This window comes from Chiloscyllium plagiosum, unplaced genomic scaffold, assembly GCF_037043375.1.
Source record: "Chiloscyllium plagiosum isolate Xiang-an unplaced genomic scaffold, Cpla_swu_hap1 HiC_scaffold_43, whole genome shotgun sequence".
Taxonomy (NCBI): Eukaryota; Metazoa; Chordata; class Chondrichthyes; order Orectolobiformes; family Hemiscylliidae; genus Chiloscyllium; species Chiloscyllium plagiosum.
In genome coordinates this window covers 17,322,256-17,345,367 of record NW_028270181.1, presented here as the reverse complement: position 1 = coordinate 17,345,367, position 23,112 = coordinate 17,322,256, and the positions used below count along the sequence as shown (strand labels likewise).

The 23,112-nt window shown below is 49.8% G+C and overlaps 2 protein-coding genes across 6 annotated transcripts in view; both read left to right on the top strand.

The window, feature by feature from the left end:
* The window catches only part of chuk (component of inhibitor of nuclear factor kappa B kinase complex), a 172,974-nt gene extending 161,549 nt beyond the window's left edge, over window positions 1-11,425 (top strand). For 4 of the 5 annotated variants that reach the window (XM_087982462.1, XM_087982465.1, XM_087982464.1 and 1 more), the window contains 3 exons: window positions 1,402-1,544; window positions 1,989-2,088; window positions 7,181-11,425. In XM_087982462.1, coding sequence (XP_087838588.1) covers window positions 1,402-1,544; window positions 1,989-2,088; window positions 7,181-7,228 — 291 coding nt within the window. In that variant the 3' untranslated portion in view covers window positions 7,229-11,425. The remainder of the gene's footprint in view (window positions 1-1,401; window positions 1,545-1,988; window positions 2,089-7,180) is intronic. The other variant, XM_087982463.1, reaches the window with a different exon arrangement.
* A 5,539-nt stretch (window positions 11,426-16,964) lies between these two features.
* LOC122541854 (erlin-1-like) overlaps window positions 16,965-23,112 on the top strand; it is a 47,359-nt gene continuing 41,211 nt past the window's right edge. The window contains exon 1 of the mRNA XM_043678919.2: window positions 16,965-17,026. The gene's annotated coding sequence lies outside the window, so the exon portion shown is untranslated. The remainder of the gene's footprint in view (window positions 17,027-23,112) is intronic.

The window sequence follows — 23,112 nt, the reverse complement described above, 5'->3', positions numbered from 1 at the left end:
AAGTCCCTCCCATAAAGGGAAGCATCCTCTCAGTATTTACCCTGTTAAGTCCCTTAAGAATCCTATGTTAGATAGATGCATCTTCAATATTACTTCACTCCTTGGTGCATCCTCATGCTGGCCCAGCCAATATGGGGAAACTTTTTGTGGAGGAGAGTTTTGATGAAAACAGGTATTTCATGGTGTCGTACTTAAAAGCCAGCTTTAATTAGCTTTTTGTACTGGGAAATGCTGCAACTTGTGATTGGAACCAGAATAGTATCTGAATTGTTATTATTGCTGAAAGAAGCCATTCATCCCTTTGTGTCTGGACCAGTTGGCTGCGATTTGACTTTGTGTGAAACTCCTGCCTTTTCCCTGTACCCCTGCACATTGTTTCCATTTAAGTAATTATCCCATGCCATCTTGAATGTCTGAATTGAACTTCCTCTGCCACACTTCCAGAAGGTCCATTTCCAAACCCAACCCACTTGCTGTGCAAAAATGTTCTTTATCACCTCGTATTTGCTTCTCTTACAACACTTTAAAAACTGTGCTCTGTGGTTCTTCATTCTTTTATGAGTGGGAACAATTTTTTCCCCATATATTGTGTCCAAGTTCCTCATGAATTTAGAAACCCTGTGATTCATCCCTGGAACCGTTCTTGTTAAACCCTCTTCTGCACTCTCTCCAATGCATTTCCAACCTTCCAACAGTGTGGCACTCGAACTGTACACAATACTCCAGCTAAATTCTAACCAGTGCTTTCGATAAGCTCAGCGTAACCTACCTGTTCTGTAGTCTATGCCCCCACTAGTAAAGCTTAGAATGTTATGCTTTTTTTTAAAAAAGACGCCTGTCTCTCCCTTTGTACCCTGCCACCTTTTATGACCTATGCATGTCTCCACACTGTCTGTATGCTCCCGTACATCTTTAGAATATTACCATTTTAATTTATACCATCTCTCCACACGCTTTGTACCAAAGTGTTTCATCCCTCATTTTCTGCATTGAATTTCGTCTGCCACTTGTGCACGCACTCCGCCAACGTGATCATGCCTTTTTCAAGTTCTGCAATATTCTCCTCACAGTTACAAGTCTTGCATTTATTTTGTCTAATGACTTTGAAATTGTCCGCTGCACACAGATCTAGATCAATTATACATGCTTTCCTCCAGCCTGGAAAATACCTATTAACTGTGTTTCGTACTGCTCAGGCAACTTCACTTTTTTTGTTGCTCCTGTCCCTTTTGTTCCATAACCCCTAACTTTTCTCACAGGAAGAGTTTAAACCAGCAGCCATACATGCTGAAAGACAATGTGCTTAAATGCTGCCTTTTTTTTCTTTTTGCCAGGCAAAGCATATGTTTAATACCATGCATCGGGTTTTAGCAAATCTTTTAGTGTCTGCATTCATTTCAGAGCACAGCTCGAGGCCCTGAAAGTGCAAGCCCGTTGTCTTCTGGTTCACCCCATGGTTTAGGATGGACACAACAAGGGCAGAATTCTATGCCACAAAATGCTTTACCTAACCCTTTGTCTTCTATACCTGTAATGAAAAACAGGTAAGAATGATCTGGAATTTTACCAGCTTTTATTTTTTCTTTTATTTACACTTGAATTTTCAGTGTACATTTTAGCTAAGTACATTTGGTCAATATACTTTGAAGAATTGACTAAAGCTTTTAGAGAAATCAGTTCAAATGTGGAAATAATTGAGAGATTTTGAAACCTGTCAAGATCGCTTCTTTTTATGTTGTGCACTTTTTTTATTATTTGAGTATTTCAAACTTGCTCTTAGATTTAGATTTTGATTATCTCAGAAATGGTTTCAAATATGTGAGTCCTACCATGTAAGAAGATAAAAACTAATAAATGTGATACTACTCATGTGCCTTTTATAAAGATAAATTTGATTACCAGTCTTTAAGTTCAACTAAGCCTAATTGTCAAGCACAAAACAATCCACACAATAAGCTCATTTGTTTATCTTTCTTTATGACTTATAGTGAATCTTCAATGTCCGTAATTGAAGAGAATCAACATTTCTGCAGCCAGTTGCACAATTTGATGCGGGAAACTCTATTAGAACAGAATAATAGTATATCGGTAAGTACTGTTTAAAATGGGCTGAAGTTTCCAAGGAATAGCGCTCTTAGTCATGGAGGGTGGGAAGTCAGGGGTTTGGGCATGTTGGGAGGAATGTTAGAGGTTAGTGGTGAATCAGGATGGTCAGTCTTTTTTAGTTACCCTAGAGTTACACTAACTTCTAATCACAGAAGGTTGGTCTGCAGGTATAACAGGTAATTAGGAAGGCAAATGAAATGTTGTCCTTCATTGCTAAAAGGATTGAGTTTAAAAGTAGGGAGGTAATGTTACAGATGTACAGAGTGCTGGTGAGGCCACACTTGGAGTACTGCATGCAGTTTTGGTCTCCTTGCTTGATAAAACATGACTGGCATTGGAGGGAATGCAGAAGAGGTTCGCTACATTGATTCCAGAGTTGAGGAGGTTGGCTTATGAGGAGAGACTGAGTAGACTGGGATTGTACACACTATTCACATGGATGACCCCTGGAATGGTAGGCCTAACATACGATGAACAGCTGAGGTTCCTGGGATTATAGTCATGAGAGTTTAGACGGTTGAGGGGAGATCTGATAGAAACTTACAAGATAATGCATGGCTTAGAAATGGTGGATGCTGGGAATTTGTTTCCATTAGGCGGGGAGACTAGGACCCATGGGGACAGCCTTAGAATTAGAGCAGGTCAATTTAGAATGGAAACAAGGAGACATTTCTTCAGCCAGAGAGTGGTGGACCTGTGGAATTCATTGCCACGGAGCGCAGTGGAGGCCGGGACATTAAATGTCATCAAGGCAGAAATTGATAAATTCTTGATCTTGCAAGGAATTAAGGGCTACAGGGAGAGTACGGGTAAGTGGAGTTGAAATGCCTATCATCCATGATTGAATGGCGGGGTGGACTTGATGGGCCAAATGGCCTTACTTCCACTCCTATGTGTTATGGTCTTATATTCATTGGAATTTAGGAGAATGAAGGGGGAACCTTATAGAAACATTTAAATTATGAAGGGAATAGTTAAGATAGAAGGAGAGAGAATGTTTCCACTAGCAGGTGAGACGAGGACAAGAGGGCATAGCCTCAAAATTAGGGGAGAACACATTTAGAACCAAATTGAGAAGGAACTTCTCCACCCAGAGGGTTGTGAATCTATGAATTCCCTGCCCAGTGAAATAGCCTCAACTATTAGCTTTAAATATTTTGAAAGCTAAGATAATTTTTTGAACAGCAAAATAATTAAGGGTTATGATGAGAGGGTGTGTCAATGGAGCTGAGGCCATGAAAAGATCAGCCATGATTTTATTGAATGACAGAGCAGGCTCAAAGGGTCAGGTGGCCCACTCCTGCTTCTAGTTCTTATGTTCTCTAACATCTCCTGTGTATGTCTAAACTCTCAAGTTTCTGACTCTCAGTCTATGTTGGGAATTCTGTCAGAGCATTCTGGATGCAAGCTCATTGCCCAGTGTAAATTTCAATTTCCTGAAGAAATCCCATATAATCCATGCATCTGGACTTCAAAGGGATCCCACAGTGTATATGTAAGCGTGCAGCTGGTTTCTGACTGTATTGAGACCAGAAGCTCTGGACCAATGTATTTTGGCTTTATATTGCTCTTCAGAATGCTGATGCTGCCTTAAAATACAATGTAGCTGTTGTGTAGTTTTTTTTCCATGATACTGTACTGGAACAGACCAGACCCCCTCAATTTATTTTCAGAAGGTAACCTAAACCCTAACTTTTTCTTACTTTAATGGCAACTTTAAAGTGTTGTTTTCCAGATGCAATTCAACTGGTCAAACTATTCTGTGTTAAGCAAAGCACAGTTTATTCAAACACTAGTTAAAATATGACAGAAGAAAGAAGAACTTAAAATAACAAGTCTATTGGAAAACTGAACAGTATAATAGATACAGTAACTGTTAATTAACCATTCCAGCATAATAACATCCTAGGAACACATTCCTGGAGAAAAGGCAAATTCAGAAATCTGCTTTTCTCATGTGCAACACCTGCAGTAGAAAGAGAAACCCCAACTCCTAAGTCCAACCAAGAGAGGGGGGAGAAAATAGCTTCTACTTCGTCAAGTTGCCAGCAATTCTGATCTGAATCTCAAAGCTAAAAAAATCGAGAAATCCTGTCTGAGAGCTGGCCACATTGATCCAGGCTGCTTCTATTGTTTCCAACTTTGAAAAAAAAATTCGAAGGCCTCCTAAGCTGTTTACTTTACCACAGACTGCTTGGTGTCTCTTGTTCAGTCTCTCTCTTAAAATAAACCAATACAAAATACGCCTCTTGAAGCCACAGCATCGTCACAGTATGTTATATGATTTATGCACAGGAGTCATAATAATATGCACCTGATTTTATATGTAAACCCGAATAAAGTCATAGAGATGTACAGCATGGAAACAGACCCTTCGATCCAAGCCGACCAGGTACTGCAACCCAATCTTGTCCCACCTGTCAGCTCCGGGCCCATATCTCTCCAAACCCTTCCTATTCATGAACCCATCCAAATACCTCTTAAATGTTGCAATTGTACCAGCCTTCATCACTTCTTCTGGCAGCTCACTCCATAACCATACCACCCTCTGTGTGAAAAAGTTGCTCCTTAGGTCTCTTTAATATCTTTCCCCTCTCAACCTAAACCTATGCCCTCTAGTTCTGGACTCCCCCACCCCAGGGAAAAGACTTCGCCTATTTACCCTATCCATGCCCCTCATAATTTTGTAAATCTCTATAAGGACACCCCTCCGCCTCTGACACTCCAGGGAAAACAGCCCCAGCCTGTTCAGCCTCTCCCTATAGCTCAAATCCTCCAACCCTGGCAACATCCTTGTAAATCTTTTCTGAACCCTTTCAAGTTTCACAACGTCTTTCCGATAGGAAGGAGACCAGAATTGCACGCGATATTCCAACAGTGGCCTAACCAAAGTCCTGTACAGCTGCAACATGACCTTCCAACTCCTGTACTCAATATTCTGACCAATAAAGGAAAGCATTCCAAATGCCGCCTTCACTATCCTATCTATCTGCGACTCCACTTTCAAGGAGCTATGAACCTGCACTCCAAGGTCTCTTTGTTCAGCAACACTCCCTAGGACCTTACCATGAGTGTATAAGTCCTGCTAAGATTTGCTTTCCCAAAATTCAGCACCTCACATTTATCTAAATTAAGCTTCATCTGCCACTTCTCGGCCCATTGGCCCATCTGATCAAGATCCCATTGAAATCTGAGGTAACCTTCTTCGCTGTACACTACACCTCCAATTTTGGTGTCATTCACAAACTTGCTAACTATACCTCTTCTGCTCACATCCAAATCATTTATGTAAATGTCGAAAAGTAGAGGGCCCAGCACCGATCCTTGTGGCACTCCACTGGTTTCAGGCCTCCTGTCTGAAAAACAACCCTCCACCACCACCCTCTGTCTTCTACCTTTGAGCCAGTTCTGTAACCAAATGGCGAGTTCTCCCTATATTCCGTGAGATCTAACATTGCTCACCAGTCTCCCATGGGGAACCTTGTCGAATGCCTTACTGAAGTCCATATAGATCACATCCACTACTCTGCCCTCCTCAATCCTCCTTGTTACCTCATCAAAAATACTCAATCAAGTTTGTGAAACATGATTTCCCACGCATAAGGCCATGTTGACTATCCCTAATCAGCCCTTGCCTTTCCAAATACATGTACATCCTGTCCCTCAGGATTCCCTCCAACAACTTGCCCACCACCGACATCAGGCTCACTGGTCAGTGTTTCCCTGGCTTGTCGTTACCATCCTTCTTAAACAGTGGCACCACGTTAGCCAACTCCAGTCTTCCGGCACCTCACCTGTGACTATTGATGATACAAATATCTCAGTAAGAGGCCCAGCAATTACTTCCCTAACTTCCCACAGAGTTCTCGGGTACATCTGATCAGGTTCTGGGGATTTATCACTTATATGTCTTTCAAGACATCCAGCACTTCCTCCTCTGTAATATGGACATTTTTCAACATGTCACCATCTATTTCCCTAATTCTGTATCTTCCATGTCCTTTAAATACTGATGCAAAATACTCGTTTAGTATCCCCCCATCTCCTGCAGCTCCACACAAAGGTTATCTTGCTGATCTTTGAGGGGCCCTATTCTTTCCCTTTTGTCCTTAATGTATTTGTAAAAATCCTTTGGATTCTCCTTAATTCTATTTGCTAAAGCTATCTCATGTCCCCTTTTTGTCCTCCTGATTTCCCTCTTAAGTATACTCCTACTGCCTTTATAATCCTCCAAGGATTCATTCATCTATCCTGTCTATACCTGACATATGCTTCCTTCTTTTTCTGAACTAAACCCTCAATTTCTTTCGTCATCCAGCATCCCTTTAACTACCAGCCTTTCCTTTCACCCTAACAGGAATATACTTTCTCTGGATTCTTGTTATCTCATTTCTGAAGGCTTCCCAGTTTCCAGCCATTTTTTTACCTGCGAACATCTGCGCCCAATCAGCTTTTGAACGTTCTTGCTTAATACCGTCAAAATTGGCCTTCCTCCAATTTAGAACTTCAACTGGTAGATCTGGTCTATCCTTTTCCATCACTATTTTAAAACGAATAGAATTATGGTCGCTGGCCCCAAAGTGCTCCCCCACTGACACCTCAGTCACCTGCCCTGCCTTATTTCCCAAGAGTAGGTCAAGTTTTGCACTTTCTCTGGTAGGTACATCCACATACTGAATCAGAAAATATTCTTGTACACGCTTAACAAATTCCTCTCCACCTAAACCCTTAGCACTCTGGCAGTCCCAGTCTATGTTTGGAAAGTTAAAATCCCCTATGCTGTGAATATTTTCAATAAAGATAAACTATGTATGTTGAAGTTCGTGAAATTATTTTGTGTGAAGTGTTCAGCAAAGAACACTTCAACCTGTATTTTTTTGTTTGTATGCACAAGCAGTTTGATATCTTGTAACATCTTGAACTCTTAATCTGAGTTTATCAGTACTCCTATTATTGAGTGTAGACTTTAACAATCTAAGATCAGGACTTCTGTGCTTGTTTGTGGAGAGTGGATGAAAAAATTATTTGCAATTGCAGTAGCCAGTAGTCAACATCTGTCTACTTTTTTTTTCAGTCTCTTGATTGGAGCTGGCTTGAAGAAATGATATCAGACAGACTCTGAAGTACATATTTTGGCATGGCAGTTTATTTCTTGAGCCCCGAACACCAGAAAACTTTGAATCAGTGTTCATTTGCTGTTGTGCACACTATAAAGTAAAATCCTATTTCTGGACCCTGGAAACACAATCCTCCTGTGCTTCATGTCTCTTGAGACTTTAACTGCATTTAAAGAAAGTACCGCACCTGCATATGATTCTGCTTGTTGCATTTACCATTATCCATGTTTATGCTACAGTTAAGGTGACATTTTAGGTAAGATCCTGTTAGATATTTAATAAAAACAGAAATTCAGAAATATGTAAGTCTGTCAGCAATTGGAAAGATCAAAAGGTGCTTTTACAATCTGAGCGGTCATTGAAATTGAAGGGCCGACAACTTAACTACCACACTTTTATGAATCAGTTGCTATGGGACCTGTTGTGTCTCCCCAGGATTTATGGGATTGTTTTATTTTGCTTGTTTACTTACATCTATTTATTTCGAAGAGGTAAGAGTAAAAAATGTTGTCCAAATTTTTCTCTTCATTACGTATGGAAAGGGAAATAATTCCAGAATAATTGGTTGAACATTTTGAATATTTTAACAGATCTATTTGCATATTATCTACATGCAGACCTTTTCGGCATACATGTAGCTATATCCAATTGAACTCCAGCTGCCTTTTATACGATTCAGAGAGTGCCCCCCATACCTTGAGGTAGTTCAGGAGGCCATGACTTGAGTAGTTAAAGATTCTTGGCGCCTCCGAGAGTTGGTGGCTCTCGGCTCTCAGTGACAGCAGAGTTTTGTGGTGTTCTCGATTCTTAGCATGTCTGAAGTTGTGCATCCTGCATGATGGCATTCCTACCTGGTGACATAGACACTGCAATCGACTCTGGAGTAAGAACCAACTGCAGATTTCAAAATTAATTTTCTCTTGATATCAAATTAAGTTCCCCTGGCTGTTACTTACTTCAGTCAAAATACAGCCTGCAGGTTTTCCTGTTGCTTCAGTTTCAAGGTTTGAAAAGCAACTCCAGGTAGTCTTGAATTTCACTGTTTAGAAGCTCCGTTAATTTCAAGGAACTGTATTTCACAACAAAACACTGCAGTGTTTGAAACATGGTATATAGTTGCCTGAAAACAGCTATGTGTTTGTAGAAACCAATTTTAAAATCTGATGCATGTCTCTAATATTTCACTGACTGCCACTTAGAAAAGATTCTAAGCAACTATCATGTCCAATAATATATTGTCACAATCTGATTTTTCTAGATGAAGCATTATGATATGTAACTGAAATAACTCCATGAAGGCTGGTCACTAAGTCACCAAGTCACCCTTTACTTACACATGCGTAGTACGTGACACGATCCAGCTAGCTCCAAGAGTAAACAGAACCCCTGACATTCCTGTTTATATCTGTCAGCCAGGACTCCCTGACAGGTGGTGTTAACCTGGTCCAATCAGGGAACTCGTTTTCTATAAGGTCCACCTGACTGACCTTATTCCAATCACTACAATAAATGAGTGAAAATATAGTTTCTACTTGTAGAAGATCTTAAGACTAAGTATGCCAATAAAAATGGCATTTGTTTTATGGTTTTTATAAATTTGATAACATGCCTACCTGTCTGTGGTAAATTTGAAGCTTATTTTTTGATCCAAACTTGTTGTCTTAACCCAATTCTAATTTTAGCTTTTAACATTTTGAAGAGTGGGTACAATGTTTTTAAGTTGTCTTCAATGTATGGTGACAGGGAGCCATCATTTGAAAGTTTAACAAATACTTTGTTTGTTTCATGATTATAACCAAAAATGGTAGGGAAAAATATTACTAATTACTTAGCTTGGTGGGCATTGTGGAAATGAGAACTTAAAATAAGGAAACCTTAAAATTAAATATTTAGAGAATATGCAAATCTGCCCCACTGCATGAATTTTCTTTCTTTTTTTCTTTCTTTTCAGGTTTAGAAAACTATTTGAATAATGCTTTCTTTACTGTAAAGTAACTCATGCAGTTTTCCAGTAATGTGACTGGAAAATTGGAGGCTCATCTATCTGATTTGAGTGTTAAAATACATTTTTTTTTGTCTGAGGAAAATACCGTTCTCAATGGTTGTTTTAATTCCCCGGAAAGTTTACATTGTTGAATTTATTTTGTCTACTCTGAAATTGCTAAAATAGAGAATACAGATATTACTGGATCATTGTTTTTACATTTCTGATTTTTAAAAATCTCTTTGAATGAATAGATCTAAGTTCCTCCTAATATCTTGGAATTTGATTAACTGTTTCTTGCAGTATAATTGCTTCTGGGCAAAACTTAGGTCCTACTTAAGGTTAATTTATGCAAATTGATCTAAGGATTAAAAGAAAAATGCATAGACATATATAAAGGATGGAACTCTTTTGAAATACTATTTTCTATAGCTTATTTCCTTGACTTTGTGGATCAAGCATAATTTTTTGACTAAAGGTGTAAAGAATAGCTTCAGCAGTTCTCTGATGTTATTTCAAAACTGGTTGATGACCAAATTTGGCTGAAAAGGGATTGCTGACCCTTTTTGGCCCTTGAAAATGAATCTGGCTTTCACAGTATAACTGAAATTAGCAGCTTGATTTTTGAAATTTTGGAACTTGCACCTATGTATTTGATTTACAGCACTGACCCTTCAACATACATTATAAACCTGAGCTAGCTCTAACTCACCCTGAACCCTTTAATCAATTTTAAGTGACCTGTTTAGTCAACGATTATGTTAAAACTTCTAAAATACTTTTATGACCAACTGTGAAATGGCTTCTTGCAATGTAACAGTTAGCGTATTTTTGTTCTTAATTGACAAATATAAATTGAGGTTATAACTGGCACAGCAAGAGATGGAAGTATCTCTGGTTGTGATTTTGGAGAAGTAGTAATTTGCTTTGTGGGAATTACTGATCATTGAAAATTTCTCTTTTTTTCAAGTCAAATAAGTGGAGAACATCTGCATGCCCAAAATATTTTATGTTCTCTTGCAAAATAACGGTGCCTACTTTGAGTCAATTGTAATTGCCCAGCATGGCATAATTATCTGTCCCTTTTGATTTTTGATGTTAGTTTGGTATAAATGAGAAATTACTGCTTATGTCATCTTTTGCATATTTCCACGATTGTGCTGGTTGAGACTGAAACAGTTATGAAATTCAAGTTATGACTTTATACAAAAATGTTCATTACAATCCCTCACAAATTGATTTGCTTTTCTGATTTCTTAGTACCTGTGACTATAAATGGTTCATTTCATTTTGTAAAGCAGTCACATTCATGTGTACATGTCTACAATGGTTGAGTGGGAAAAAAAAACTTCTTACTGAGGCATAGACCACCCTAAACATCCTATATGAACCAAGACTGCACAGAGATACTACATTAAATACTGGGATGAATTGGAAATACATTTTAACACTTACCTAGATTTTATGTAGTAAATATACAAAATCAGTAGAGAGTTCATGAGAAAACAACAAGTCTTTCTTATAACCAACAGTTCTATCAGTCATGTATCGTACATTTTCCAGTTATAATCCTATGACAGCATTGATTGCACTTTTAAAATGTAATATTATTTGAATTTTTTTTGTTATATAAATTTCTATCACAGAATATTGTCAGCAATATGTTAGACAATGGGTTTATATTCACCACCTTTTTATTGATGATGAAAATGTTGATTTGTGTACTTTATGCATATATTTTTGTCCAATATTAGGTCATACAGAAGCATGTTTTTCTTATTCTGTCGGCTGTTGTGTGAATGCATTCATTTTTCATTAATGCTCAAGCATTTATTTTAAATTAAATTAATCATAAAATTCTATTCTGTTTTTGATGTAATCACTTATTCAAATTTCTATAGTAGTTGAATATAAGGAATAGACATGAATATCTACAGATAAATGCAGAAAAAATAAAAAACTTAAATTTAAGTTCCTGTACATAATTGTTCATGGTAAATGTTATTTTTTTAGCTTTGGTTTCAAACTTTAATTTGTATTTATACAGCTCTGAAGTAGCAAAAATGCATTTTTTGTCCGTTTTGTTTTGACAGTTTAGGCTTATTGTATTCTGTAAAATGATCTTCATGTTTGAACTGTGAAATGCAAATGGTTCTCAGATCCACTACTAGAGTTATTTTGTTGCAAGCAAACTGACATTAAAGAATAAATCAACAGACTTAATTATTGTTTTCATTTGAATCAGTTTTGTTCCCCCTCTTGGAGAACAATTTACTGTATTTATGTAAAATCATTACCATTGTAAAACAATTTAAGATGTTTCTCAGGACCATTATGGAACCAAATTTAACACACAGCCAAATAGAGATATTGGAGCAGGCCATAGAAGTAGATTTTAATGAGCAGCTTGGAAGGGGAAAAGATGGATGAAGACATTTAGAGAAGGAATTGCTGAGATTTCGGCTATTGACAACTGAAAGTATGGATGCAATGATAAACTGATAAATAGGGGATGTCTGGTTCTTGGACTTGCAGCAATTTCAGAAATGAGGAATGGTGATGTTTTTGAGTCATCAGAAAACCTGACTGATTTTCAAGTCATTGGCTTCTAGTTAAGCAGCGCAATCTAGTTTAGCAAGCACAGAGACCTAGTTAAGACTCTGACAGCTGAGTTTTCGATTTCCTTTAGTTGATGGATTGTAGAATATAAGAGGCTAGGCAGGAATATGTTGAACAATCATGTCCACATGTCAGATGCATGGATGGGAATTTCAGCAACAGATCTTCTATTCAGATCATTTATAATAATCACTGGATAAAAGCAAATTACTGCGGATGCTGGAATCTGAAACCAACAGAGGAAATGCTGGAAAATCTCAACAGGTCTGGCAGCATATGTAAGGAGAGAAAAGAGTTGACATTTCGAGTCTAACTGACCCTTTGACAAAGCTGGGAGCTTTGACAAAGGGTCACTTAGACTCGAAAAGTCAGCTCTTTTCTCTCCTTACAGATGCTGCCAGACCTGCTGAGATTTTCCAGCATTTTCTCTGTTGGTTTCAATTTACAATAATCACTTGTTTTTCTGGGAAATAATTGTTTTAGTTGCCTAATTTTAAGATGTAGGTGAAAAAAACAGATATTTGAAACTTTAAAGGGTTCAGAAAAGATTTCCAAGAATGTTGCTAGGATTGGAGGGTTTGAGCTATAGGGAGAGGATGAAGAGGCTGGGGTATTTTCCCTGGAACGTCAGAGGCTGAGGGGTGGCATTATGGAGTTTTATAAAATCATGAGGGGGGTGGATGGGTAAATAGGCGAGGTCTTTTCTCTGGGGTGAGGAATTCCAGAACTAAAGTGTATCCAGAACTAAAGTGTATAGGTTGAGGGTGAGAAGATATAGATTTCGAAGAGACCTAGAGGGTGACTTTTTCATGCAGAGGGTGGTGCATGTATGGAATTAGCTGCCAGAGGAAGTGGTGGTGGCTGGTACGATTACAGCATTTAAAAGGCTTTCCAGATGGGTATATGAATAGGAAAGGTTTAGAGGAATTTGGGCCAAATGCTGGCAAATGGGACTAGATAAATTTTGGATATCCATTCGGAATGGACGATTTGGACTGAAGGGTCTGTTTCCATGCTGTACAGCTCTCTGACTAAAGACTAGGTCTTTCTATACAAAGCTGCAACCCTCATTGTGATAATTTCCATTTTGTTTTCTGTAATAAAAGTCCTGAAGAGACACTTTCCTGTTGCATTTTTTTTCAAATTTGTTCTTGAACTGGTGATGTATATCTGACATGGTTCCCTTACAGTTGTGTTTTTATGGGCCACCTCAAAAGGTTGTTAAAAATCGTGAGTTACAGAATCAGTCATAGACTGGTCTGGACAGGAAGAATTTTTTTTTCCTCAAGTGTATTAATAGACCATTTGGATATCTTTCATGACATTAAATTCATTACTTTTAACTGCATAAAACCTTTTTCTCTATGAATATGCCCCTTCCAATTAAATCTAAACACAAAATCCTGAATGCTGGATGTGATGTAAACTAGAAATTGCTTTAAGTATTTCGATCAGATAGCAACAATGGAAAGGGAAGTAGTTGATGTTTCATTAAACAAGAAAAAGTGCTGGAGAAACTCAGCAGGTTAGAAACTCTACAGCACCTGTAGAGAGAAAAATAATTGGTGTTTTGAGTGAGTGAACCTGTCAAAACTGTGCTGACAAACCTGCTGAGTTTCTCCTGGACTTTGTTTTAGATTTCCAGCATCTGCAGTTCTTTATTTTTTCAAACGTTTCATGTCAAGGGACATTTTGTTTTGTCTTTTGTTCCTTATGGGAGTTTGACATTGCTGCAACATCTTCTGATGCCACTTTCAACACTTAATTGCCTTCACCAAGCAATCTCCTCCATTGTTGTTGATTTAGAGTCATAGAGATGTACAGCACAGAAACAGACCCTTTGTTCCACTCATACATGTCGACCAGATATCCGAACTTAATCTCAACCCTTCCTATTCATATACCCACCCTGATGCCTTTTAAATGTTGTAATTGTACCAGCCTCCTCCACTACTTCGGGCAGCTCGTTCCATACATGCACCTCCCTCTGCAGGAAAAAGTTGGGAGTTCCATACATCAAGGGATAAATAGGAAACATAACAGTGATATCCAAGGGGTTGAACGGAATAAGGACCTGAAGAATAAGGAGAGTCATTTTTGTCTAAGGCAAAGCCCTCCACACACACTCTCCTGGAGATCAGATTAAAACTTCCCACGTTACTGTTAAACTTGTTGGTGTAATTAGATGAAATGGCTGCTGCTGGCAGAGTGGGTGCAGTAAGTTACTTTTTCCTTTTGTGGCTGAAGTACAATTTTTTGCATACAAATACTAAGGACCTGACCAGACCACCTCAAAATACTTTAAGAAGGTAGCCTTGACTCTACCTTTAAAATAAAAAAAGGTTAGATGTGAAGTGCATGTTCCAGATTTGATGGGACTGGTCACACTACACAGCATTAAGCAAAACACAATTTATTTAAATATGATAGTTAAAAAACAAGAAAGAGGAATTCAGAACAACAACTATTGGGAAACTTAACAAAATAATACATACAGTACTGACTACTGATTAACTGTTCTAATACAGTAATATTCCATAAATACACCCATTACCAAAAAGGCAAATTCAGACACTGTCTCTTACATGCAGTTCTCCAATCCACGATGAAGCAAAAATAAAAAGTTCAGTGTGTGTAGCAGCCAAGAGACATTGACTGAAGTTTCCAAATGTTTTGATACCCCAAACAATTTAGTTACTGAAAAAACCGAAACCTGGAAATCGAATCTGAGAGCTGGCCACACCTATTCAGACTGCTTCCATTTTCCAACTTGAAAACAAAGCAAAAGGCCTTCTCAGTTGTTCACCTCAGTTGTCTTCAGAAGTTTGGTACCTCTACCTTACAACCTCTCTTCAAAAAAAAAACCCAGGCTTTTTTAAAGTGACAGCACCACAAAAAGAATTATATCCTGTGATTACGTAATACCACTCAGATTATTTGTTTTCAAGTTCCAATGAGCAAAATCCAAATGTTAAAAATATTTATATTTTGAACAAAATCTTCAAATCTTGTTGTTTTCTGATCCAAGATCAGAATTCATCATCATTTCAAATATTCTAATTTACACTGTCAAACATCAGCAGAAATAAAACATTCTAATTATGCAAGCTTGTGTATTTGGATCTTTAAAGAATCCACATTTCTCACAATACTCTGGAACCACAATTTGGCTAGTAATCATGATTCCAGGACTTGTTATATGAAAAATTTATTTCATCCCTTCCCACAAGTTATATTCCTCTTTGTCTTTTAACGTCTGAATGCAGTAAGAGTAAACCTGTTTTGTCTAAATCAAAGGAAGCCTGTCAATGTATAACCGTCCTGATGGAGGATCCCAACCCAAAAAGTCGATTTTCCAGCTCCTCTGATGCTGCCTGACCTGCTGTGCCTTTCCAGCTCCACTGTCTATGGGCTGGAACATGAATAGCAAAGATCCCGACACTGACCGCTGTGAAAATCCAGCAGTCACTGCCGCCTGAAAAAGACCACTTTATCTCCACTCTCTGCTTTCTGCCAGTTAGCCAATCCTCTGTCAATGCCAGTATCTTACACCTAGTACCATGGACTCTTATTTTATTTAGCAGTATCCATACAGCACCTTGTCAAATGTCTTCTAGAAACCCAAATGGATCACATCCACTGGCTCTCCTTTCTCAAACTTGCTTGTTATGTTGCCGAAAGACAACATACAGACAGTGGGCGAAAGTGAGGATTGCAGATGCTGGAGAACACAATCAAGATTAGAGTGGTGCTGAAAAAGCACAGCAGGTCAGGCAGCACCCGAAGAGCCGGAAAATCGACGTTTCGGGCAGGAATCCTTCATCAGGAAGACAAGACAGGCGGTATAGATTTAATTAATATTGAGAAATACATTTTGACAGCTCATCCATCTTGATCTGCACTGCTGTGAACTTTGTTGCCATATTTGCTGCTGTAATCAATTTATACAAACTGTCATCCAATACCAACAACAGGGAATTAAATAGTGAAAGTAATTGCAGTTTAAAACAGCTGAGTCGATTCAAATAGCAGGAGTGCTGTGTTTCTCTGAGTCTTGAGTGTTCAATACACGATGAACAGTATATGTGACAGTGCAGTTGGGATGGACACAGAGGGAGTTTCAGTTTGAACCTGGCTCTGTCCAATGGACCCAAAAGTGTTTGATGCCAGTATTGGGGAGAAGGGTTTATCTCTCTTCAATAATATCTCACATTTGGAGCACCAAAAGCATGTAATTTACCAGGAAAGAAACAGCTGTGGGCGTACGCTCTATCTCATAACCTCAGCAACCATCAAAGCAGTTTACGGTCAAATATTGAGGGTGGGGAGGAGGCCAGCACGGGGTGTCCAGGTGGATGGGGTGTGTTGGAGGCGTGAGATGGGGTCGTCAGAGGGTGGGCGAGAGTCTTGGTTGAAGAAGTAGGCACGGGGGCGAAGGCGGCGGAAGAATTGTTCGATGTCACGCCGCGTGTTGAACTCATTAATCCGAGAGAGTAGGGAAATGAAGGTGAGGCCTCTGCTGAGGACTGAAGAAGGGCTTATGCCCGAAACGTCGATTCTCCTGTTCCCTGGATGCTGCCTGACCTGCTGCGCTTTTCCAGCAACACATTTTCAGCTCTGATCTCCAGCATCTGCAGACCTCACTTTCTCCGACGGTCAAATATTGCCAGGTAGGAAACGTCAGCGAATCGGTGCACAGCAAGATCCCACACAAACTGTGGTAACGACCAGAGAAACTGGGATTTGTCTCACATCGGTCGGGCTGTGCTCCAATGTCCTGATGATATACTCGCAAAACGCAAGGGTTTGTTTCGCTGCTACCCATCATGTTATTTCCGAAGAAGCTGCTCTTCCCATGAACACAGGTGCACTTAGGAAAGATCACTTCAAAAAGGAGATTATTTGGTTTCTGACAGTGAGCTGTGGATTGTTGAGATTTTAAGAAGTCACAGAATTGTTGGGTGTCCTCAATTATAAACCAGTGCGTCAGAAGATTTAATCTGATGGGGGGAGGGGGGTGGAAAGAGCGGTTGTTAATATTTGTCGGCAGAGCCGTTAAAGGCGCTGTAGGGACTTTACCTTTTAAAGAAGGTGCTGCTGTGACCCGGAAGTGAATGTCTGAAGGCGGTTGGAGAGGAGGGACAGAGAACGATCAGGATCAGGAGGTGAGTCGCTTCTGGGTGTATCTCCGGACACAGCGGTGAGTGTGGGGGCGCGGGATCTCCAATATACCACGGCCCAGAAACCATTTAACTCTCGAAAATTCCCCCTCCCCTCACCCTCACCCCTCCCCCTCCCTCACCCCTCCCCCTCCCTCACCCCTCCCCCTCCCTCACCCCTCACCCTCCCTCACCCCTCACCCTCCCTCACCCCTCCCCCTCCCTCACCCCTCCCTCACCCCTCCCTCACCCTCACCCCTCCCTCACCCTCCCCCTCCCTCACCCCTCCCCCTCCCTCACCCCTCCCCCTCCCTCACCCCCCCCCCTCCCTCACCCCTCCCCCTCCCTCACCCCCCTCACCCCCCCTCACCCCCCCTCACCCCCCCTCACCCTCCCTCACCCCCCTCACCCTCCCTCACCCTCCCTCACCCCCCTCACCCTCCCTCACCCCCCTCACCCTCCCTCACCCCCCTCACCCTCCCTCACCCTCCCTCACCCTCCCTCACCCCCCTCACCCCCCCTCACCCCCCTCACCCCCCTCACCCTCCCTCACCCCCCTCACCCTCCCTCACCCCCCTCACCCTCCCTCACCCCCCTCACCCTCCCTCACCCCTCACCCTCCCTCACCCTTCCCAACCTCCCGTCCCCTCTCTTCCCCCACCCCCTCCCCTCCCCCCACCCCGTCCCCTCCCCCCACCCCGTCCCCTCCCGCCCCACCAAACCCGTGAGCTCACCCTCCCCCCACCCCCAAACCCCCGTGAGCTCACCCTCTTCCCCCCCCATCCCCCGTGAGCTCACCCTCTCTCCCCCCCACCCCCCGTGAGCTCACCCCCCCCCAACCCCCGTGAGCTCACCCCCCCCCAACCCCCGTGAGCTCACCCCCCCCCCAACCCCCGTGAGCTCACCCCCCCCAACCCCCGTGAGCTCACCCCCCCCCCCAACCCCCGTGAGCTCACCCTCCGCCCCCCCAACCCCCGTGAGCTCACCCTCCGCCCCCCCAACCCCCGTGAGCTCACCCTCCGCCCCCCCAACCCCCGTGAGCTCACCCTCCGCCCCCCCCAACCCCCGTGAGCTCACCCTCCTCCGCCCCCCCCCCAAACCCCGTGAGCTCCCCCTCCCCCCCCCCCAAAACCCCGTGAGCTCCCCCTCCCCCCCCCAAAACCCCGTGAGCTCCCACTCCCCCCTCCCACCCCCCGTGAGCTCCCACTCCCCCCTCCCACCCCCCGTGAGCTCCCACTCCCCCCTCCCACCCCCCGTGAGCTCCCACTCCCCCCTCCCACCCCCCGTGAGCTCCCACTCCCCCCTCCCACCCCCCGTGAGCTCCCCCTCCCCCCTCCCACCCCCCGTGAGCTCCCCCTCCCACCCCCCGTGAGCTCCCCCTCCCACCCCCCGTGAGCTCCCCCTCCCACCCCCCGTGAGCTCCCCCTCCCCCCTCCCACCCCCCGTGAGCCCCCCCTCCCACCCCCCGTGAGCTCCCCCTCCCCCCTCCCACCCCCCGTGAGCTCCCCCTCCCCCTCCCACCCCCCGTGAGCTCCCCCTCCCCCCTCCCACCCCCCCTCCCCCCTCCCACCCCCCCTCCCCCCTCCCACCCCCCGTGAGCTCCCCCTCCCCCCTCCCACCCCCCGTGAGCTCCCCCTCCCCCCTCCCACCCCCCGTGAGCTCCCCCTCCCCCCTCCTACCCCCCCTGAGCTCCCCCTCCCCCCTCCCACCCCCCGTGAGCTCCCCCCTCCCACCCCCCGTGAGCTCCCCCCTCCCACCCCCCGTGAGCTCCCCCCTCCCAACCCCGTGAGCTCCCCCCTCCCACCCCCCGTGAGCTCCCCCTCCCCCCTCCCACCCCCCCGTGAGCTCCCCCTCCCCCCTCCCACCCCCCCGTGAGCTCCCCCTCCCCCCTCCCACCCCCCCGTGAGCTCCCCCTCCCCCCTCCCACCCCCCCGTGAGCTCCCCCTCCCCCCTCCCACCCCCCCGTGAGCTCCCCCTCCCCCCTCCCACCCCCCCGTGAGCTCCCCCTCCCCCCTCCCACCCCCCCGTGAGCTCCCCCTCCCCCCTCCCACCCCCCCGTGAGCTCCCCCTCCCCCCTCCCACCCCCCCGTGAGCTCCCCCTCCCCCCTCCCACCCCCCCGTGAGCTCCCCCTCCCCCCTCCCACCCCCCCGTGAGCTCCCCCTCCCCCCTCCCACCCCCCCGTGAGCTCCCCCTCCCCCCTCCCACCCCCCCGTGAGCTCCCCCCTCCCCCCTCCCACCCCCCCGTGAGTCCCCCCTCCCCCCTCCCCCCTCCCACCCCCCCGTGAGTCCCCCCTCCCCCCTCCCCCCTCCCACCCCCCCGTGAGTCCCCCCTCCCCCCTCCCCCCTCCCACCCCCCCGTGAGTCCCCCCTCCCACCTCCCACCCCCCCGTGAGCCCCCCCTCCCCCCTCCCACCTCCCACCCCCCCGTGAGCCCCCCCTCCCCCCTCCCACCCCCCCGTGAGCTCCCCCTCCCCCCTCCCACCCCCCGTGAGCTCCCCCTCCCCCCGTGAGCTCCCCCTCCCCCCTCCCACCCCCCGTGAGCTCCCCCTACCCCCTCCCCCCTCCCGTGAGCTCCCCCTCCCCCCTCCCGTGAGCTCCCCCTCCCCCCTCCCGTGAGCTCCCCCTCCCCCCTCCCGTGAGCTCCCCCTCCCCCCTCCCGTGAGCTCCCCCTCCCCCCTCCCGTGAGCTCCCCCTCCCCCCTCCCCCCTCCCCCCTCCCCCCTCCCGTGAGCTCCCCCTCCCCCCTCCCCCCTCCCCCCTCCCCCCTCCCGTGAGCTCCCCCTCCCCCCTCCCCCTCCCCCTCCCCCCTCCCGTGAGCTCCCCCTCCCCCCTCCCCCCTCCCCCCTCCCCCCTCCCCCCTCCCGTGAGCTCCCCCTCCCCCCTCCCGTGAGCTCCCCCTCCCGTGAGCTCCCCCTCCCCCCTCCCGTGAGCTCCCCCTCCCCCCTCCCGTGAGCTCCCCCTCCCCCCTCCCGTGAGCTCCCCCTCCCCCTCCCGTGAGCTCCCCCTCCCCCCTCCCGTGAGCTCCCCCTCCCCCCTCCCGTGAGCTCCCCCTCCCCCTCCCGTGAGCTCCCCCTCCCCCCTCCCGTGAGCTCCCCCTCCCCCCTCCCGTGAGCTCCCCCTCCCGCCCCCCGTGAGCTCCCCCGCCCCCTCCCGCCCCCGTGAGCTCCCCCGCCCCCGTGAGCTCCCCCGCCCCCTCCCGCCCCCCGTGAGCTCCCCCGCCCCCCTCCCGCCCCCCGTGAGCTCCCCCGCCCCCCTCCCGCCCCCCGTGAGCTCCCCCGCCCCCCTCCCGCCCCCCGTGAGCTCCCCCGCCCCCTCCCGCCCCCCGTGAGCTCCCCCGCCCCCCGTGAGCTCCCCGCCCCCTTCCCATCCCCCGTGAGCTCCCCCTCCCCCTCCCGTGTGCTCCCCCTCCCCCCTCCCGTGTGCTCCCCCTCCCCCCTCCCGTGTGCTCCCCCTCCCCCCTCCCGTGTGCTCCCCCTCCCCCCTCCCGTGTGCTCCCCCTCCCCCCTCCGTGTGCTCCCCCTCCCCCCTCCCGTGTGCTCCCCCTCCCCCCTCCCGTGTGCTCCCCCTCCCGCCCCCCGTGAGCTCCCCCTCCCGCCCCCCGTGAGCTCCCCCTCCCGCCCCCCGTGAGCTCCCCCTCCCGCCCCCCGTGAGCTCCCCCTCCCGCCCCCCGTGAGCTCCCCCGCCCCCCTCCCGCCCCCCGTGAGCTCCCCGCCCCCCGTGAGCTCCCCCGCCCCCCTCCCGCCCCCGTGAGCTCCCCCGCCCCCCGTGAGCTCCCCGCCCCCCCTCCCGCCCCCCGTGAGCTCCCCCGCCCCCCCCTCCCGCCCCCCGTGAGCTCCCCCGCCCCCCGTGAGCTCCCCCGCCCCCGTGAGCTCCCCCGCCCCCCTCCCACCCCCCCGTGAGCTCCCCCTCCCCCCTCCCGTGAGCTCCCCCTCCCCCCTCCCGTGTGCTCCCCCTCCCCCCTCCCGTGTGCTCCCCCTCCCCCCTCCCGTGTGCTCCCCCTCCCCCCTCCCGTGTGCTCCCCCTCCCCCCTCCCGTGTGCTCCCCCTCCCCCCTCCCGTGTGCTCCCCCTCCCCCCTCCCGTGTGCTCCCCCTCCCCCCTCCCGTGTGCTCCCCCTCCCCCCTCCCGTGTGCTCCCCCTCCCCCCTCCCGTGTGCTCCCCCTCCCCCCTCCCGTGTGCTCCCCCTCCCCCCTCCCGTGTGCTCCCCCTCCCCCCTCCCGTGTGCTCCCCCTCCCGTGTGCTCCCCTCCCGTGTGCTCCCCCTCCCCCCTCCCGTGTGCTCCCCCTCCCCCCTCCCGTGTGCTCCCCCTCCCCCCTCCCGTGTGCTCCCCCTCCCCCCTCCCGTGTGCTCCCCCTCCCCCTCCCGTGTGCTCCCCCTCCCCCCTCCCGTGTGCTCCCCCTCCCCCCTCCCGTGTGCTCCCCGCCCCCCTCCCCCCTCCCGTGTGCTCCCCCTCCCCCCTCCCGTGTGCTCCCCCTCCCCCTCCCGTGTGCTCCCCCTCCCGCCCCCCGTGTGCTCCCCCTCCCGCCCCCCGTGTGCTCCCCCTCCCGCCCCCCGTGAGCTCCCCCGCCCCCCTCCCGCCCCCGTGAGCTCCCCCGCCCCCCTCCCGCCCCCCGTGAGCTCCCCCGCCCCCCTCCCGCCCCCGTGAGCTCCCCCGCCCCCCGTGAGCTCCCCCGCCCCCCGTGAGCTCTCCCGCCCCCCGTGAGCTCTCCCGCCCCCCGTGAGCTCTCCCGCCCCCCGTGAGCTCTCCCGCCCCCCGTGAGCTCTCCCGCCCCCCGTGAGCTCTCCCGCCCCCCGTGAGCTCTCCCGCCCCCCGTGAGCTCTCCCGCCCCCCGTGAGCTCTCCCGCCCCCCGTGAGCTCTCCCGCCCCCCGTGAGCTCTCCCGCCCCCCGTGAGCTCTCCCGCCCCCCGTGAGCTCTCCCGCCCCCCGTGAGCTCTCCCGCCCCCCGTGAGCTCTCCCGCCCCCCGTGAGCTCTCCCGCCCCCGTGAGCTCTCCCGCCCCCCGTGAGCTCTCCCGCCCCCCGTGAGCTCTCCCGCCCCCCCGTGAGCTCTCCCGCCCCCCCGTGAGCTCTCCCGCCCCCCCGTGAGCTCTCCCGCCCCCCCGTGAGCTCTCCCGCCCCCCCGTGAGCTCTCCCGCCCCCCCGTGAGCTCTCCCGCCCCCCCGTGAGCTCTCCCGCCCCCCCGTGAGCTCTCCCGCCCCCCCGTGAGCTCTCCCGCCCCCCCGTGAGCTCTCCCGCCCCCCCGTGAGCTCTCCCGCCCCCCCGTGAGCTCTCCCGCCCCCCCGTGAGCTCTCCCGCCCCCCCGTGAGCTCTCCCGCCCCCCCGTGAGCTCTCCCGCCCCCCCGTGAGCTCTCCCGCCCCCCCGTGAGCTCTCCCGCCCCCCCGTGAGCTCTCCCGCCCCCCCGTGAGCTCTCCCGCCCCCCTCCCGCCCCCCGTGAGCTCCCCCGCCCCCCTCCCGCCCCCCGTGAGCTCCCCCGCCCCCTCCCGCCCCCCGTGAGCTCCCCCGCCCCCCTCCCGCCCCCCGTGAGCTCCCCCGCCCCCCCTCCCGCCCCCCGTGAGCTCCCCCGCCCCCCCTCCCGCCCCCCGTGAGCTCCCCCGCCCCCCGTGAGCTCCCCCGCCCCCCTCCCGCCCCCCGTGAGCTCCCCCGCCCCCCTCCCGCCCCCCGTGAGCTCCCCCGCCCCCCTCCCGCCCCCCGTGAGCTCCCCCGCCCCCCGTGAGCTCCCCCGCCCCCCTCCCGCCCCCCGTGAGCTCCCCCGCCCCCCTCCCGCCCCCCGTGAGCTCCCCCGCCCCCCTCCCGCCCCCGTGAGCTCCCCGCCCCCCTCCCGCCCCCCGTGAGCTCCCCCGCCCCCTCCCGCCCCCCGTGAGCTCCCCCGCCCCCCTCCCGCCCCCCCGTGAGCTCCCCCGCCCCCCTCCCGCCCCCCGTGAGCTCCCCCGCCCCCTCCCGCCCCCCGTGAGCTCCCCCGCCCCCCTCCGCCCCCCGTGAGCTCCCCCGCCCCCCTCCCGCCCCCCCGTGAGCTCCCCCGCCCCCCCCCCCCGTGAGCTCCCCCGCCCCCCTCCCGCCCCCCGTGAGCTCCCCCGCCCCCCGTGAGCTCCCCCGCCCCCCTCCCGCCCCCCGTGATCTCCCCCGCCCCCC